Source organism: Zeugodacus cucurbitae, chromosome 2 (genome assembly GCF_028554725.1).
Source record: "Zeugodacus cucurbitae isolate PBARC_wt_2022May chromosome 2, idZeuCucr1.2, whole genome shotgun sequence".
Taxonomy (NCBI): Eukaryota; Metazoa; Arthropoda; class Insecta; order Diptera; family Tephritidae; genus Zeugodacus; species Zeugodacus cucurbitae.
Window position 1 is genome coordinate 20,986,354 of NC_071667.1, and position 16,744 is coordinate 21,003,097.

Here is a 16,744-nt window from a genome sequence, read left to right on the forward strand (position 1 = left end):
GATCAATATCAACAAGCTTCCTATTACTAAATATAATACTTCCCTATTCATTGGTCTACTGTGTTGTCTAATTGTTCATCCACAATCTAATTCAATAATACGCATATCTCTTCAATATTTCTAATAATGCCAACTGAATGAATTAATCATACTCATTATTTATTATTTATTTATATTTGACTAAAAAGCGGCATGCAGTTGAACCCGGACGATGGGGTTCAATGCGTGCAATTGAAATATTTGATTCGTCATACATTTACAGTAAGGCCTCAATGAATATTTGCACCAAGTATATATGAATGTAGTGTCTTTGTAGACTCCATATGTTTGTAGATATATATGTAGATATATGTACAACATAATTATGTTATTATTATGGTATAATTCCGTACGCATTATTGTTAATTTGTGTATGAATACTTTCATTCGCTGAGTCTAAACTTTTGCTGAATGAATCATAGTGACGTCGATGTTTTCTTAACCAAACAAAGTGCGATATCTGCAGAATACCCTTCAAAAAACCAAAAAATAAATAAACAAAAACTAAAGAAGAACCAAAAAACAAAGTAATTAAAAATTAAACCGGAAAAAGTATTTCAGCATATCTCACATATACACACCCAAATATAAACAAATAAAAACTGCTTACACACATTTAAAATATAAATTTCGTTTCGTTCATTATGATTTTTTCTTGTGGTTAGGTAATTGTTAACTCTTTAATTTTTTTTGGTTTATTTTTTGTCTTAAACGGCATTAACCGTTGAACACGCAAATGTTTGCTGTACATTCTTGACAGGTGGCAACTCAATCAGTAATCAAAAATTTTCATATTAAAGATACTGTAAATTTTTAATTTTCAGAAGCTTTCTTCAAATTCGAGGTGATATAAGTCTCTCAAAGAATGAAATCAATGACTTTTTTAACCGATAACCAGTTGTTCCCAAGAGAGGTAACTCATTGGCATAAATTCGATGAAATAATTTACGATCATCGGACGAATTATATAGTCATTTTGTGACAATATGTTAGCTATGAATATGAAAAGTGTGAACTTCACTCAAAGAACATTCTTCAAAGACTTCAAAATTGTATTCACAGCGCAATAATGATGACAGTTAACGAATATTTAACATTGGTCATGACAGGGTTAAAACGCTAAAATATTGATTATGCAGCTTTGTTTTTATTATTTTCGGAGTATATTCAACTTGCACTGCTGTTTCTTAATTTCCTTTTGACCTGCATTCTACGGCGTAATAAAATTAGGAATAATACAAAAATACGCAGAATTAATACATACATATGTAGATATGTATTTAAGCGCTCGAAAACAAGTTGATTACCCTGCAACATACAGTAAACGGCTACTGCGCCCGTAATACCAACAACAACAAACACGTTAATTCACCAAATAAGCAATAATTATTAAATTAATTATAAATCGCAGCTCGTTTGTGCTCGCATATTTAGCTAATGACATAACTCAACACCTCGAGGACTTAGACGCCTCCGCTGTAACATTTAAGGCGCTAAGGAACACCGCTTCTTTTTCAATATATGTAGATTGTTTTAATTTTCATTGTTTTATATGATTACTTAGTCATGGTTTGTTACCCTTTTAGTGCAAAAAATATAAATAAATATAACAAACATTAAAAATTCTATGGCACGTGCATACACTTGACTCACCAGCTTTTGTGGCGGCGAACACGCTTTTTAAATGCCGCGCATGCGCATACAACGCCAGCCAATTTGGCCATTACAGGGGCAGCAGGAGTGCGGTGACTGCTAATGGGGGAGTAAAGTATGCAGGTTTCTGTTCACAGCTCCAAGTGGGCGCTCTGTCAGTCACTAATAGACAATAAAATTTTAAATGTCAGTGGACATTGTGCGATGTAGCGATGAGAGTTGGTATATATAAGTCGATTTAAGTTTTTAAAATCAATATGAGTACTTTGATATGAAGCTTTATTTTTAAATTAATGTACGGCTTTATTTTGTTGACATATTGGATTGATTCAAATAAAATAGAGTATGAACAATCCAAAGGCATACCTCATCCCCACCCCAAGGCCACATAGTACAGCAGCTTTACAAATTTCGCACGGGAAGTCAATTATTTAATATTAAATAATACTATGGAATCTATCACTGGCTTTGTTAACTCTTCTCCAAGAATAGAACACAAATTTAATCTGGTTATTATTTTTGTACTCTCACAACAAAGTTGCGACGAGAGTATTATAGTTTAGTTCACATACAGGTGGTTTCTAAGTCATAAAACTAAACAAGTCAGCTATAGGGTTATATATATCAAAATGATCAGGATGCGGAAACGAGTTGAATAATAAATACATGCAAATATTGTATTTGCGCTGAGGTATTACTTGTGCCAAAATTGTCGAGATCCGACTATAACTTTCAAGGTCCCTGATATCGAACATAAAGAACGCAGTGCCTAAAGGTAATTTTTCACAGAAAATATCGGTAAATCTTTCAGATATTTTAATGTTGAGTAACAGGGAATCATTTTCTTCTAATAGTTTGAAATGTTCAAAACCAGGTTATAACCTCCAATATACCTAATTATAGGTTTTTAAAAAATACGGTGGTCTTTATTCCGCATATATTGGTTAACATGTTAAATATCTTAACTAAATTAAGTGAGTGTATGGTCTTGTATGTAGTATACCTTGCCGGTGAAAATGAATGAAATCGGTTCATGAATTACCTCAGTCCTCATATACTATATATGATGATTTTCGTTATTCTCTTGGACTTTATGCCGAATATATGGGTCGAATTGTGTATAATCTTAATAAAAATACATTAGTGAATTGCGAGAGTATAAAATGTTTGATTGCACCTGAATTTAGCCTTTCCTTACTTGTTAAATTAATTTTACTAAAAGCTCTCTAAATTTGTCGATAATTCGATATATTTTTCTGATCCTCTTCTAATTCCATCCTATATGTAATAAGTCTACATTTATAAAAACGATTAATTTTCAAAAATGGAAGGCCAACACGCCAGTATTGCGATATCGCCAAGTAATTACATACATATATACGAGTATAACACTTAGTTTGGAATAGAAAAAATGATTAAAGAACTATTGCAAATAGGAAATATTCTGTGGAAGGAGATTTTGAGTTCATATATTATTTACTATAACACATATACATGAAAGACATAAAAAATATTGCTCTAAAGCTGTAATTTATAGGCACTTATTGAAAGTAATGCTTCAACTGTGGCAATTTAGGATAGTAAATATTCAGAAATATGCTTTTTAATGAATAAATTCATTTTTTCTCATTATATCGCTTTGAAAATTCAACACACAAAATTTCATTATCCGAAAAAGCTTCTATTTTAAGCTGTTTCGGTTCTGGCGTCTCTTTATGTTTTATTTACTCTTCTAATTTCTATAAAAAAATCTGGAAAGAAATAAACTTCGTAAAATTAAATAATTTCTCTCCACCTTCTGCATTTCCTGCTGGGTATTTACATACATTATTTATCCATTATTTACTTATACGCAAGTTTACAAGCATTTATCCATTTGGCAAGTGGCTTTGGACATATTAGTACTGAACCACTCATTCGCTATGCCTTGTTGCTGAATATCCATATACATATATACATACATATGTACATATGATATGTGTTCATACATTTTTTGCAAGTGACCAACAATAATCATTGGCATATTACCACAAGCATTGAATGTCAACGGTGGCAGCGCTGTGGCATTGACGTGCTGACAAAGTCAATTAAAAGCCAAAAAGGTAAAGCTACAAGCGCGCTAGAAACGTTCTTAAGAACCTTCTACATATACCATACTTATATGCGACCATACTTATGTACGACTATGTGGGTAATTATAAGTGTAAGTCAAGATCACAATCGTTCGCCTTTGATTGGTGTTAATTTTGTGGCTATAAATGCGATTAGTCCAATTTGGTAACAATAGACTTTTTCCCTCGTATATTGTAAGTATATACATACATACATGTATGTACTTAGGTACTCTATATATAAAAGAAAATATATGTGTATGGATAATATGTACATACGGTTTATTAATGTCGCCCAAAATAATTATACCGATCGTTTATGTTGATACGTAACTTAACCTAATAATTGAACAAAGCAAGATAAATGATGTTAGAGTGACACATTTGGATCAAATTTGGTGATTTTTTAAGATTAATAATAGTTGGAGAATTAAGAAAAAACGCAACATAGATACTTCGTGACCAACTAGGCACCGTTTAAACATCAAACTAACCTCTTCGGCTGCCGTCTAGATTAAGCTATATTGCTATATCGAAGTCTTGAAGGGACTCTATTTTCAAAATATCGCATTTTTCATCGGGATTGGATCGGTTCTTCTCTCGATACACATGTTCTAATGTCTTAACTCCTAATTCTTTTACATATATTTTTAAATGTGAATAACAGTTGAAATTCTTCGTGATCTAGAATATCATAACTCACTTTTTCCAAAACGATGTAATACGTCTTTCTGATCCACCGCTCACATAGGAATGCCTCTGCCATAGTTGAAATTCTAAAATGAGGGCCTTAGTTTGAAACTCAGGGCTGCTGGAATTGGAAAAAGACGCTAAAAAGTAATGCTATAAAGTTAAATATGGCTCCTGAAATGTGCCTCGAATTAAGTGTTCGAGTACATGGATTGTATTAAGGGGCTATGCCAGCGTAACCCATTAGGCGATTTTCGTGATTTTTTTAAAGAAAGTACTCAGTCGAATGTTTCGAAGTTTTTTGGACATCTTCTTTTTGACCGGCGTAGACACCGCTTACGCGGTTATAGCCGAGTCCCCAGCAGCGCGCCACGCATCTCTCCTTTTGGCAGTTTGGCGCCAATTGGTAATAACAATTGAAGACAGGTCATTCTCCACCTGGTCCTTCCATCGGAGTGGAGGCATCCCTCTTCCTCGGCTTCCACCAGCGTGGACTGCATCGAACACTTTCAGAGCTGGGGCACTTTCGTTCATTCGAACAACATGACATGTCTTTTTATTCGCTGAACTATGTCAATGTCGTCGTATAAATCGTACAGCTCATCATTCCATCTTCTGCGGTATTCGCCGTTGCCAATGTTTAAGGGACCATAAATATTCCGCAAAACCTTTCCTCGAAAACTCATAGTGCCGTCTCATCGGATGTTACATCGGCCACGCTTCTGCACCATAAAATATGACGGGAATGATGAGGGACTTTGTTCGTCGAGAGAGGACTTTACTTTTCAATTGCCTACTCAGTCCAAAGTAGCACCTGTTGGCAAGAGTGATTCTGCGCTGGATTTCGAGGCTGACATTATTGGTGTTGTTGATACTAGTTCCCAAGTATACGAAATTATCTACAACTTCAAAGTTATGACTGTCAACAGTGACGTGGGAGCCAAGACGCGAATGCGCTGACTGTTTGTTTGATATTTTGTCAGGAGATATTTTGTCTTGTCCTCGTTCAATGATTAGGCCCATTATTGTAATTTCTAAAACTAAATGGAGTCCTAACGTTACCAACACAATAGGATAATGATTTACGATTTTGAGGTTCCCACGTCAGTATCAAGCATTCTTAATAGTTCCAGCTACACGTTACGAAAATCCAGAAATCTCAATTGTTATCACCACAATCTCTTGATATAAGAATGAAGTTAATCATAGATCCTTATTGTTGCCCAATAAAGTTCTGGAGTAAAGTTGAGCAAAATTCTCTCGACGGAATTAGTCAAATGTATGTACCTAAGGCGAACTAAACAAAAATATTCCGAAAATTCATACTTACGATTTCTCATCCAACCAATCGGCTTAAAATAATCGAAAAAACTTCCCAAATTGCACAAAATCGACAGTAAACCCAGCGACCCATGTAACCCCCCAGTATGAATAGTGAAACATATTATTTTAAGACACATCAAATATTAATTTGTTTTATTTCCGTAGTTCTTTAGGGTTTAGTGCTTGTTTTAATTTTTTGTGTGGAATTTCTTTTTTTTTCTTGACATCGTATTTTATATAGAATAAATAATTATTATAATTAAAATGTTTTTTATGCTTAAACACATTGTTTTGTCACATATTAAATATCACTAAATTAAATTTTAGGTCTGTGGTTTTGTTTTCACACTTTAGTTTGGAAAAATAAATTATTAATAAAAAAGCTTTCAGTTATCAACAATATGTTACATTTATTATTTTAGCTTAAATATATTTATATTTCTATTTATATAGACAGTCATAGTTATAGTTGATTTGCTTAAAACTTTTTATATTTAATTACTATTTAGTTCATTATTATATTATAAATAATTAGTTGGTAAATTTGTGTTAAAAAAATAATTGTTGTAACATCACAATTGGCTTTTCATTTGACATTTCATATTTGTATACACGTTTCATACATTTGCACTACACAAGTCATACCTGAACGTTGTAATATTTAGAGAAATAATTAATATTTCTTTAGTAAAAAAATTAATATTTTGTAAAAAATAATTAATTAAAGAGTACATAGTACTAATAAGTTTGTATTTTGTAGTTTGTAGTTGTGTTTTTGTTGTTAAAAAAATATTAATTATATTATATAATTTTGCGTTGAACTTAATTGTTAAATAATCGTATATTAGTAAAGCTATATGTGTTTAGAAATTATGGCTTGAGTTGTTTGTAGATTTTTTTATTATTTTTATTTTTGTTTTTGTGATTTTTATTGCAATTTAATTTGCTGTTAATGTTGTTTTTGCGCAAATTAGACATACAAAATAGTTTTGGCCTGTATTTTAATGTTTAAGATCATATTCAGCGCTGTTAATATATATTAAGCACATGTTTCGTTTAACTTAAATAAAGCAATAGTGATAATTGATGTTATACAGCGCAATTTTGGCATAATTTAGCAACTCTTTTTATTGCTGCAAAAGTAAAAAATTTTAATTTTTTTTCTTCTTTAAAATTTTATATAATTCAGAGTTTATTTTTTTTTTTTGCATTTATTTAGACAAATATAAAAAATAGCTTTTTTAGTTTTCAACGCTAAACTAATTCAGCTTGTTTTTCACACTCTTCTGTTATATTCTCATTAATTCAAGCGCTTGCAATGAAAATTTGTGGTTTTAACTCGAATTCAGCTCAATTTTTTTAATAAGTTTTTCTCAATAATTTAAGCGCTTGTAATGCATTTGAGTTTTCATAAGATATTTAATGCATTACTTTAATGCATTACTTTCAGCGTATTTAATGATATTTGTAATTTTTTTCATTCAGCGCGCTTCAAACAAATTCAGCTGCTACTCAGCGCCTTTTTAATTCATTTCAGCTGTCAAAAACTACTTTACTCCACTAAATTTCACTAATTTCAGCGATTATTTACTAAACTTCTATGCGCTTTTGTGCTCTATATTTAATTGGGCCTTGCGCTGATTTCACATATCGTTGAACATTTACTAGAATATATGTATGTAGCTATAGTATGTGTATGTATGTGTAGTCGTTCTAGTTTATGCATTGTGCTTCATTTGGTTCAATACTAGCGGACAGTTATAATTGTTTTGTTTCTTGTTTTCTTTTTTTTTTTTTTTTTTTTTTTTTGTTGTAGCAATTGGACGTGTGTACGCTTTAATGTAGTCATTTATATACTCATTTGTTTCATTGACTTTGGTTTTATACGAGTAGTGTATGTACATACAGACATGCAACTAATGAGGTATTATTGCTTTCTGCATGCAATTATTTATTACAATAATAAATATTTCATCATACATATACCAATGTAATCACAACAATAAATTGACTATTACACATTGATGCTAATTACATGAAGACATTCATACATACAGACATATATTAATTACACTTGTCTACAAAAGCATATTAAGTAATACATATCGTGTGTTCTTCTGCTGTTTATTTCGTTGCTTTAATTTTTGTGATTATTTTAATTTATTTGTTGAAATTAAAAGTATTTTATTTCGAATGTAAAATAAAAAACTTTTGAGACAAAAACTTATTAATTTATTTCGCCCTTAGTGCTTTGGCTAGACTTTCAAGGTGAAAATCAAATCGCAAGCTTGGGGAAATTTTGCATTAATGAAAGTGAGTGAGGAAAGTAATTAGTGTGTAAGCTTGCAAATATATTCATTTATATGAAGTATGCGTAGGTACAGTGGGCAAGTATGGGTTAAAAATTAGAAAAAATATATCTATCGTTTGAATTTAATACTTTTCATATATTGAGAATTAGATAAAAAATGTGGTTCATAAATTTATTTAATACTTTAAAAAAAAATACAAATAAGAAATCAGCATTTGATAATTTTCATATAATTATTTTGTACCATACTTAATACTGTTGGAGTTTGAAATTTATAGTATATTTTTTAGGAGTTCAGAAAATAAATTAATATATATTTTCTATGGTTTTTTTAATAAAAATAATTTTAATCAAATTATTGAAAAAAAATGCAAAAAATATATGTGTATATTTTGCACAAGTATTTTTATTTAGCAAATATAAAATACATCTGATATTGTCTTTTTTAATTTTTTTTTGCTATTTTTTGTTGATTTATTTTTTCTCTATTATTTTTCAATTTTTAAAAATTATTCTTAAATAATTTTTTTTTATTTTTGCCCGAACTTTTTATCATTTTCTACCCACTGTACACTTGCAAGTCATTGCAACGCGCCACTACTTATTTAAATATTAATAAAAAAAACTTTAGACGCATGTACATGAATACGTATATATATATATATATATAGTATATATACATATATACATGTGTAAATGTTTGCATACTTGAAGTTGCAATGCAATACGTCAGGTGAATGCTAAGTGGAAGCGTGCAAAAAAAGACTGATATATAAATACATACATATATATGTATATTTATACAGAGTTGCGAGTGCGTGTGCAGTAAAAAGAATAATTTATTTATAAATTGTCTGCGAGTTGGTAGAAAAAAACAGCAATTAAGTATGGAAAGAATTTTTATGAGTAGACATATTTTTTTGTGCCATTCTATGTGTTATGTGTATTAATTGTAATTGATTTTTGTAACAAAAGGGAATTATAGAAAAATTATAGTAAAAATTATAGCCAAAATTGATGACAAAAATATTAACGAGTTTTAAAAAAATGTTTAAAATTATAAAAAAAATGATAGCCATGAATTATAGAAAAAATAGCAAATATTTTAACGAGATGAAATTGCAAATTAAAAGAAAACTTATAGCAAAAATTTATAGCATGAATTATAACAAAACTCTAAACATCGTATTTGTTAACTAATTATAACAAATTTTCTAACAAAAATTTATAGCACAAGTTTATAGCAAAAATTATAGCAAATAAAAATACCTTTTTTTTAAATTTTAGTCTTTCTTTTGTTTCCTTTTTTTTGTTTTGTATAAATGGTTTTTATTTTTATGAACCACAAATTTATGGTGAAAATTTTAATTTCAAGCAGATTTCGATTTTTAATAGAATTTGGTTAATTTATGGCTTGTACATTTACTTTTAATTTTCTTTTTGATACTTATTTTCGCTGTTTTTTTGTTTTCTATACAATTACAATCTACTTTGGCTGTATCCATTATTTTCTATTTGCTTATATTCTTTGCTTGTGTGTGAAAGTTCTTTTCTTTTTTCTATATGTACATACACGATTACATATATAATTTTATTAGATAACATTTAATTATATACATAAATATTAATTAGCTACGAATATTAGAATGCTATAGTGTAATTAAAGCTTTTCCTGTTACATCAAATGGAAAGTTCAATTGAATTCAATTGCATAATAGTGTTTAATCAGTTGGAAATCAGGCGTGAACTACTTTTTTCATCATTTCTAGATTTTCACAGCTTTACAGTGGCGCAAAATATGCAAATGTATAAATTAAACGGCTTTATGTTTGTGTATATATATACATCAGTATATAAATATGCTTGTATGTGTTCTGCTGCATTTTCCGTTCCTATATATATTTACATATATATAATCTTATTATACATACACATATTATATTCTAACTTTTACGCTTGTCAAATATTTTTTTCTAAAGATTTTTACTAGTTAAAAGCTTAAGTCGTTAATTTTTTTCAATTTCTCGCTATATACATATTGACTTAGGTTTTGTTTTGGCCATTCAAAATGACTTATATAATTTGACATTATTTACATTTTAAATAAATTCTATGGTCTCAGCTATAATTTAAGTGCTTTTAGCTCATATTTGATTTGTGTTTGTATATATTTTTGCTAATTCTTTTGTTTTTCCAATTTTCTAGGTCACTTTCACTTGTACAAATAAGGCAAAAAAATATACAAATAAGCGTTTATAAATAAGTAAATTTATAGCAACGCCTTTCTTCTGTTTTAAAATAAAATTTTCGCTCGACTTTTGTTTTCTAGGTAGTCATGGTGCGAACAATTAGTAAAATCATACGAGAACAAGGTTTGAGAATTTAAAAATGTTTTGGTAAAAAAAAAGAAAAAAATTTGTTAACGAAAGTCGATACAAATTGGTTACAAATTAGATACAAATTCGGTACAAACTAAAATCTGTTTTCTTCTTTAAGTCATTTTCAGTGCAAATTTAAAAAAAAATTAGTTACATTTTAGGTACAAATTAGCTAAAAAATTTCTAAGATTTCATGCTTTGCTTATTTTTTGTTTACCTTTTCTGCATTTGAAAGTGTGTAAACTGCATAAGCTGACTTTCTTATTTGTAAAAAATCATAATTTATTACACATTTTCACTTCTTTTGTTGTTTGCTGAAGCTTTTCATTTTATTTAATTTTTGAATAAAACAAACTATACACACATACACAACTATTTTTGAAAGCTTACTATAAATTTAGCTGCTGTGCGCGCGGCAGCTTAAACGCCCACTAGCAAAGCGTGTGGTTTCAATAAAGAATTTTTTCAAACTACCGCTAGCATGTTTAGAATCTATTAGCTCATAAAAGAACATATATCATGTATGTATATACTCAATACTGACTGGTTGCTGCTTGTTGAACTGCAATGCGCTTACCGCTTCGCTGCCATTTGTTGTTGCTGCTGCCTCTGTGGTGGTGACATGACGACTATGTCGTTGCCCGTTTGCGGATTGCTGTAGCACTTGAATTACTGCTTTGTCAGCTGCCGGCTGTTTATGGACTGCACATACGTGTCTGCGTTGCGTAGACCATTGTATGTGCCTCTCAATAACGGCTTGGTACGTAGCCACAGCAGCTAAGCTGATGATTGACACGAGCATCTGTGCTGGCACGCTGTACCTTAGACTTTCACTAGGCCTTCTGCCAAGGCTGTCTTGCTGTTGCACAACTCATACCTCGGCTGGTTCCACTTCAGCATCTTTGCTCTGAGCGCATGATTGCGCCGAAGCGCAGCCCAGATTCTTTGAACTTTGAAAGAAGATCTTGAAGAGACTGCGCTTGGGCGCGAATTTGCCATTCGCCGCTGGCAGCGCTTCGGTAATGCGCGCGGTGCCATTCGGTGAATTGCTATTCATATTCAAGATGAAGGTTGCTTTGAGCGCGGTTGGTGTGTCACACGACTTGGTTGCAGTCTTTTGTATAGCCTCTACTGCTGTCGCTTGCTGCTGCTGCTGTACCTGTTGCGCCGTCGGCAACACCTGCTCTTTGGCTGGTGGCGCACCGAAATTGATGATCGTACTGCAACTGCTGTTTGGGCGCAGGCCATGTATGCGCGCGGGACTGCTGTGACGGTTGGCGGCTGCCGCCTGTGCTGGTGGCACAACGGCGCTGCTGAGTGAATTCTGTGGAGTTAGGAATTTGCAGGAGTTCAGCGAATATGTGGACACTTTGCTGATGTTGCGTCGAATGTTGGCGCTGTTGCGTGTGCCGGCGCAATGACGATTGAGAAAACCACTGCCACGTCCGCTGGAGCTGCTCTGACGCTGTAGCGAACGTTCGCGTGTGCTGGCTTCCAAACCGAAGAGGCGCTTAACGCCGCGGCGTACGCGTTTGTTGCGATACGCAAATATGAAGGGTGATGTTAGGTTGCCGAGGAGCAGCATGAAGATGGCAAGCTGTGTGGAATGTTCAAAGTTGGCGCTGGGCAGACGACTTTGCAGTAGCACTAAGAAGCCGTACGGCAAATATGACACCAGGAACATGATAATCACTAAAATACTGATGCGTACTGTCCGCGATTCTTCGCGATACTTGAAGAGCGATGAGGCGTTCGATAGGCGATGGCGCAGCGTTGACATGTAACTAAGCGCTTTCGGTGAGCTATGCGGCAGGCAAGGTATTTGCAGCACATGCGAGTGCTGGCGATTATGCGCATTGGGCGACACGAAATGTTGTTGGCGTATGCCGGTGGTGCTGTTACTAGAGGCGGCGTGTTGTGGATGCAGCTGCGCATGCCCCAGCAGGTGCGGCGAGCAGCTGGACTCGAGCGCATCTTGCGTGTACTTGTGCAGATTAGGTGATGAGTGCACTTGACGCACGCCTTGCAGCCGATTGGTTTCCAGCAAATCCTGCGACGATGTGCCGAGTAGCGGCAGCTGGCGCGCCGAATAATTACGCTTGATTTCTCCACTTGCCGTCTGTAGTGTGAGCAATATATTTTGATTGCGATCCGCGTAGTTGGGTTGTTGTGCGAGTGGCACTAACGGTTCGACGTTGTAATCGCCGGATTCGAGTTGTACTGCCTCATCAGACAAACCATCATCGGAGATGGTGGGCAATAGCACTTTAGCGGCGGAATCACGACGCGCACACACTGGCGAACTTTTACGATGATCAATCTGCATATGCAAGCCGCCGCGGTCACAAGCGCTGCCACCGCCATTCGATGACGCCGAAGAGACGGAGTTGCGGTGCGCGCACATATTAGTATACTGTAACGATGAACTTTGTTGATGGTGTGTTAAATTGAGAGCGCTCTGCAACAACGGCGACGAACCATTCTGACGCATGCGTAAGCCATTCTCACGCGCTTCACTAAATATGCGCCAATACATGCCACAAACGAAGCCGAACGGCAACAATATGATGATGACGAAGTAAAGGCAGGCGAAAGTGATGCCAAAAATGCTATTCGCTGAGCTCAAACTCAACTCTGCAAAGCCCTGCTGGTCGTGCAGCACAGTTTTGGTGGTAAAGTCGATTTCACGAAAGGCCGATAAGGCTCCAAACAACAAACCAACCACCCACGTGAGCGCAATGAATATCCATGTCTTCAAGCTGGATATGCGCGTGTGATAGCGCAGCGGATCGGTGACGGCGCACCACGTATCGCCGACGACAAGTAGCACGCCAAGCGCGCCCAAAGCGGCCGCCATATCAATGGACCAACAGCGTATGTGTGGATGCGGCAGCAACGCGGCGACCACATCAACAGGCGCTGCACTTGCCGACTCAGCATGATGATTCGCCTCCTCGATTTCGGTGATGACAATTGTGTCGGTGCCTTCGTCGATTGTCAACTCCTGACAGTAGGTTGAATTGCACTTGTAAATCGTTTCGATGGTGCGCGCATCCTGTGCGCTCGTCAAATTGCGCCGCACAATAACGCCTTCCTGTTCCACCAATTTACCGTTATGCTTGATGGTCATCTGACGATTACCCGGTTTGGCGAGTATCTCAATGCGATCATCGCTCGCGGTCGCCGAAAGAGACAATGTGGACGCATTAGCGGCGGCATCCTCGTTGGCGACGCGACGCGTTGCTTGGCTGAGGAAGAGTGTGGGCGCCAATATGAGGCAGCCGATCAAATTAATCACCAGCAAATTGATGGTAAAGCGATTGGCAGTGGTGCGCAGGCCGGGCGTTACCCAGAATGCGCCCAAAGCCAGCAAATTGATGACGAACGAGAATAGCAATAGCGCGAGTATTAGAAAATCTATGGCCATTATTTGTTGTAGGAGCGGGTGGTGTAAGCGTTTAGCATGCGCTGCGGGATTTAACGCACTCAAATGGTTACTCAGCTGCACAAAAAATGTTCACTTTCAGACACTAATGCACTGTTTTCGTTTTGTTTTTGTTGTTGTTGCTGCTGTTGTTTTAATGTTTTACTTGTAAATCTTCTATGCGTAAACAGCTGACGCGGCATTGGTACACGTTTGTGTAACAACAAAAATGGTGTTTATAAAAACAAAGCGTGCGAACGCGCGTTCTGCGTTCTCAACTGTTGCGCGTTACACTAGTTAACACTTTTAATGTTTTTTTTTTTGTTTTTCAACTTAAGCGCTTAGTCAGCACTTGTCAGCTTGGCGTGCAGGGGTGTGGCGCTCATTACGCACAAGTGGCCAAATCGTTAATTTCTTGTTTTATCTTTTTTATTTTTTTAACTTTAGCAGCTTCACACTCGGTTTCTATTTTTTTGTACTTTTTCACACTGCGGTTTTTAGCTGCGCGAATTTTCACGCCTTGCCGCTCCCTTTGAACTGCTTTGTCTGTCGACTGGCGCGCGGGCGTTGCGCGTACACTTTCTTCACTTTAATTCTTTTTTACTTTGATGGCGGAAAGTTTTCAGCCGCCAACAACTACACAATTGCTTTGCTGCTTTACGCTTTTTCTTGTCAAATGTTACAGTTTAATAATCGCGCGTTAGTACTGAATGTTCCTCACTGTCTAGCGCGTACGCGTCTGTTTTTTTATATATATATATATTTACAATTTACATATAACAACTATACATATATATGTATATTTAGTATATTTTTGTACATATTTATTTAAATTTATTTTTTCAACTTTAATTGCGCGCCACACTTAACCTCACTTTGACTGTTGGCTCGCGGGGATTTCATACAACTTCCAACTAACTAAAACAAAAAACGTTTTTCTTTTGCTTCGCCGTTTACTTGTTTTCAAATTTATGCACAATTCACAGGCGCGTTCACTTTATTACCAGTTTGCTGTGGTTGTGCTTTGCGCTTTTTGCTTACTGCTGCGTTGCGAACGCTTATTGTTAGTACGAGCGCTGAAGTTTTTATTTTTCTTTTCTTTTTTTATTGTATTTCTGTAGTCTACACACGCCACAAGATTGCCGAATTTTTAAACAAAATTTCACACATTTTTTGTTTAACAAAACACAAATTGATTGTTTCACAATTCCAGTTGGCTGTACGTTGGCTTTTGTTTGGCAAACTTGCACTCAACTTGCAGCTTGCGTTTATGGCATACACTTAAAAAATTATGGACAAAATTTAACGCTTCTAACTGAGCGCTGCTAAGCGTTATACATTTACTCAGCATTCAGTTTCACATGTAACAATTTTGTTTTTGTTTTTATATTTTTTCTTTTGCGAATCGTCTGTTTCGCATTTGACCGTTTTCGAATTTCTTCGCACTTTACAACTTCAACGATCTTCACTCCAAAACGTTTCAAGCAAAACTGTAGAGCGCTCGCTGCGCGCTAGCCATGTAATATATCCAAAAGCATACGCGAAATACGCGAGCGGCGCGTTCTTCGTATTATTAACGTGAGCGCCACTATTGATCGCCAACGTTATGGCAAGCAAACAGCTGAGCGCGCAAGTGGGTGGCTGTGGCAACGATCGCGCTCACATTCGCGCCCAACATACACAAAGCGCTGTATCACTTGCGCTCAACAATGCTCAATTAAGCGCACTGCTTTGGTGTTGTGTCGTGATTTCTGCGTACAATTTTTGCCTCACGAGCGCGCTGAGCACATTGAGTTACTATAAATTTAGGCGCGCTCTCTCACACTCCGCACGCAGCGCTTTAGTACAATGCGCTCAACTGTTTAGCGTTACGAAGTCCAGCGTTTCATGAAAAGTTCCCACGATAGGTTGTGTGTGTGTGCCGTTGATGAGTCGACGCACTGATGATGCTTTGTGCTTTATTTTCTATAGTGTGCTAGGCATATACACATATCTTTTGGTTCGAGCAAGCTAGCCGTTGCTGTTTTCACAAGTCATGCTATAATTTGTTGTTGCTGTTATTGCTTGTCGGCTACTTTGTTGTAAGTATCGCGCCGTTTCACGAGATATCTGCTCGCCCATTTATCGCATGCTGCGCTCACTTGCCGCTTGTCTTGTTGGCTTCCGCTTCGTCTCTATTGACATGTGTCTGCTTTAATTGCCCGCTAGCGGCGTGTCGTTAGACTTTGTTGTAATTTTTTCACTGTTTGTCAATTCTGTAGTTAAATTATGAATTGATTAATTGTATAGTTTTGTTTGTACGCAGATATAACTGGCGGCGGCGAAGGTGTCGCGCGCGCACTTCTTTAATTTGCATTGGCGATCATGCCTCTTCGGCGTGTTCTGTCCATCTGGGTGCGTCTTTCCTTTTGATGTGTCGTTTTTTCAGCCGCTTTGTGTTATTATATCTTCTGTGGTTTAGCGCTTTTAAAATTAGCTTGACGAAAGTATGGTTGAGGGGATTTGGCTTATGTGCGCGTTGTTGTGTTGAGCGTCCCTTCTTCGGTGATTTTTACATTCCTTTTTTTTCTTGTGATTCCTTGTGTACATAACATTTATCACAATTTTTCAAATTATTTTAAATATTTTTATTTAAATTAAATTAAATTTTATTTAATTGCAAATCTTAAATAATTTAATTCTATACTTTTCAGCAACTTTAATTTTTTTTGTAACTTGAAAAAAATTATTTTTTAAATTAAATATAATTTTTTTTTTTATTATATTCCACGATTTTTTAAAATTATCAGAAACTTGTTTCACATAAAGTTTTAAT

At 35.1% G+C, this 16,744-nt stretch overlaps 1 protein-coding gene across 1 annotated transcript; it reads right to left on the reverse strand.

The window, feature by feature from the left end:
- Window positions 1-7,580: 7,580 nt before the first annotated feature.
- LOC105217181 (uncharacterized) lies at window positions 7,581-16,496 on the reverse strand. The gene has a single exon (XM_011192064.3). The coding sequence runs from the start codon at window positions 13,930-13,932 to the stop codon at window positions 11,377-11,379; it is 2,556 nt and encodes an 851-aa protein (XP_011190366.2). The 5' UTR covers window positions 13,933-16,496; the 3' UTR covers window positions 7,581-11,376.
- Window positions 16,497-16,744: the final 248 nt, after the last annotated feature.

Excerpts from the sequence above, each read along its gene's own strand:
- LOC105217181 (XM_011192064.3), bottom strand. The coding sequence starts at position 13,932 with ATGGCCATAGATTTTCTAATACTCGCGCTATTGCTATTCTCGTTCGTC.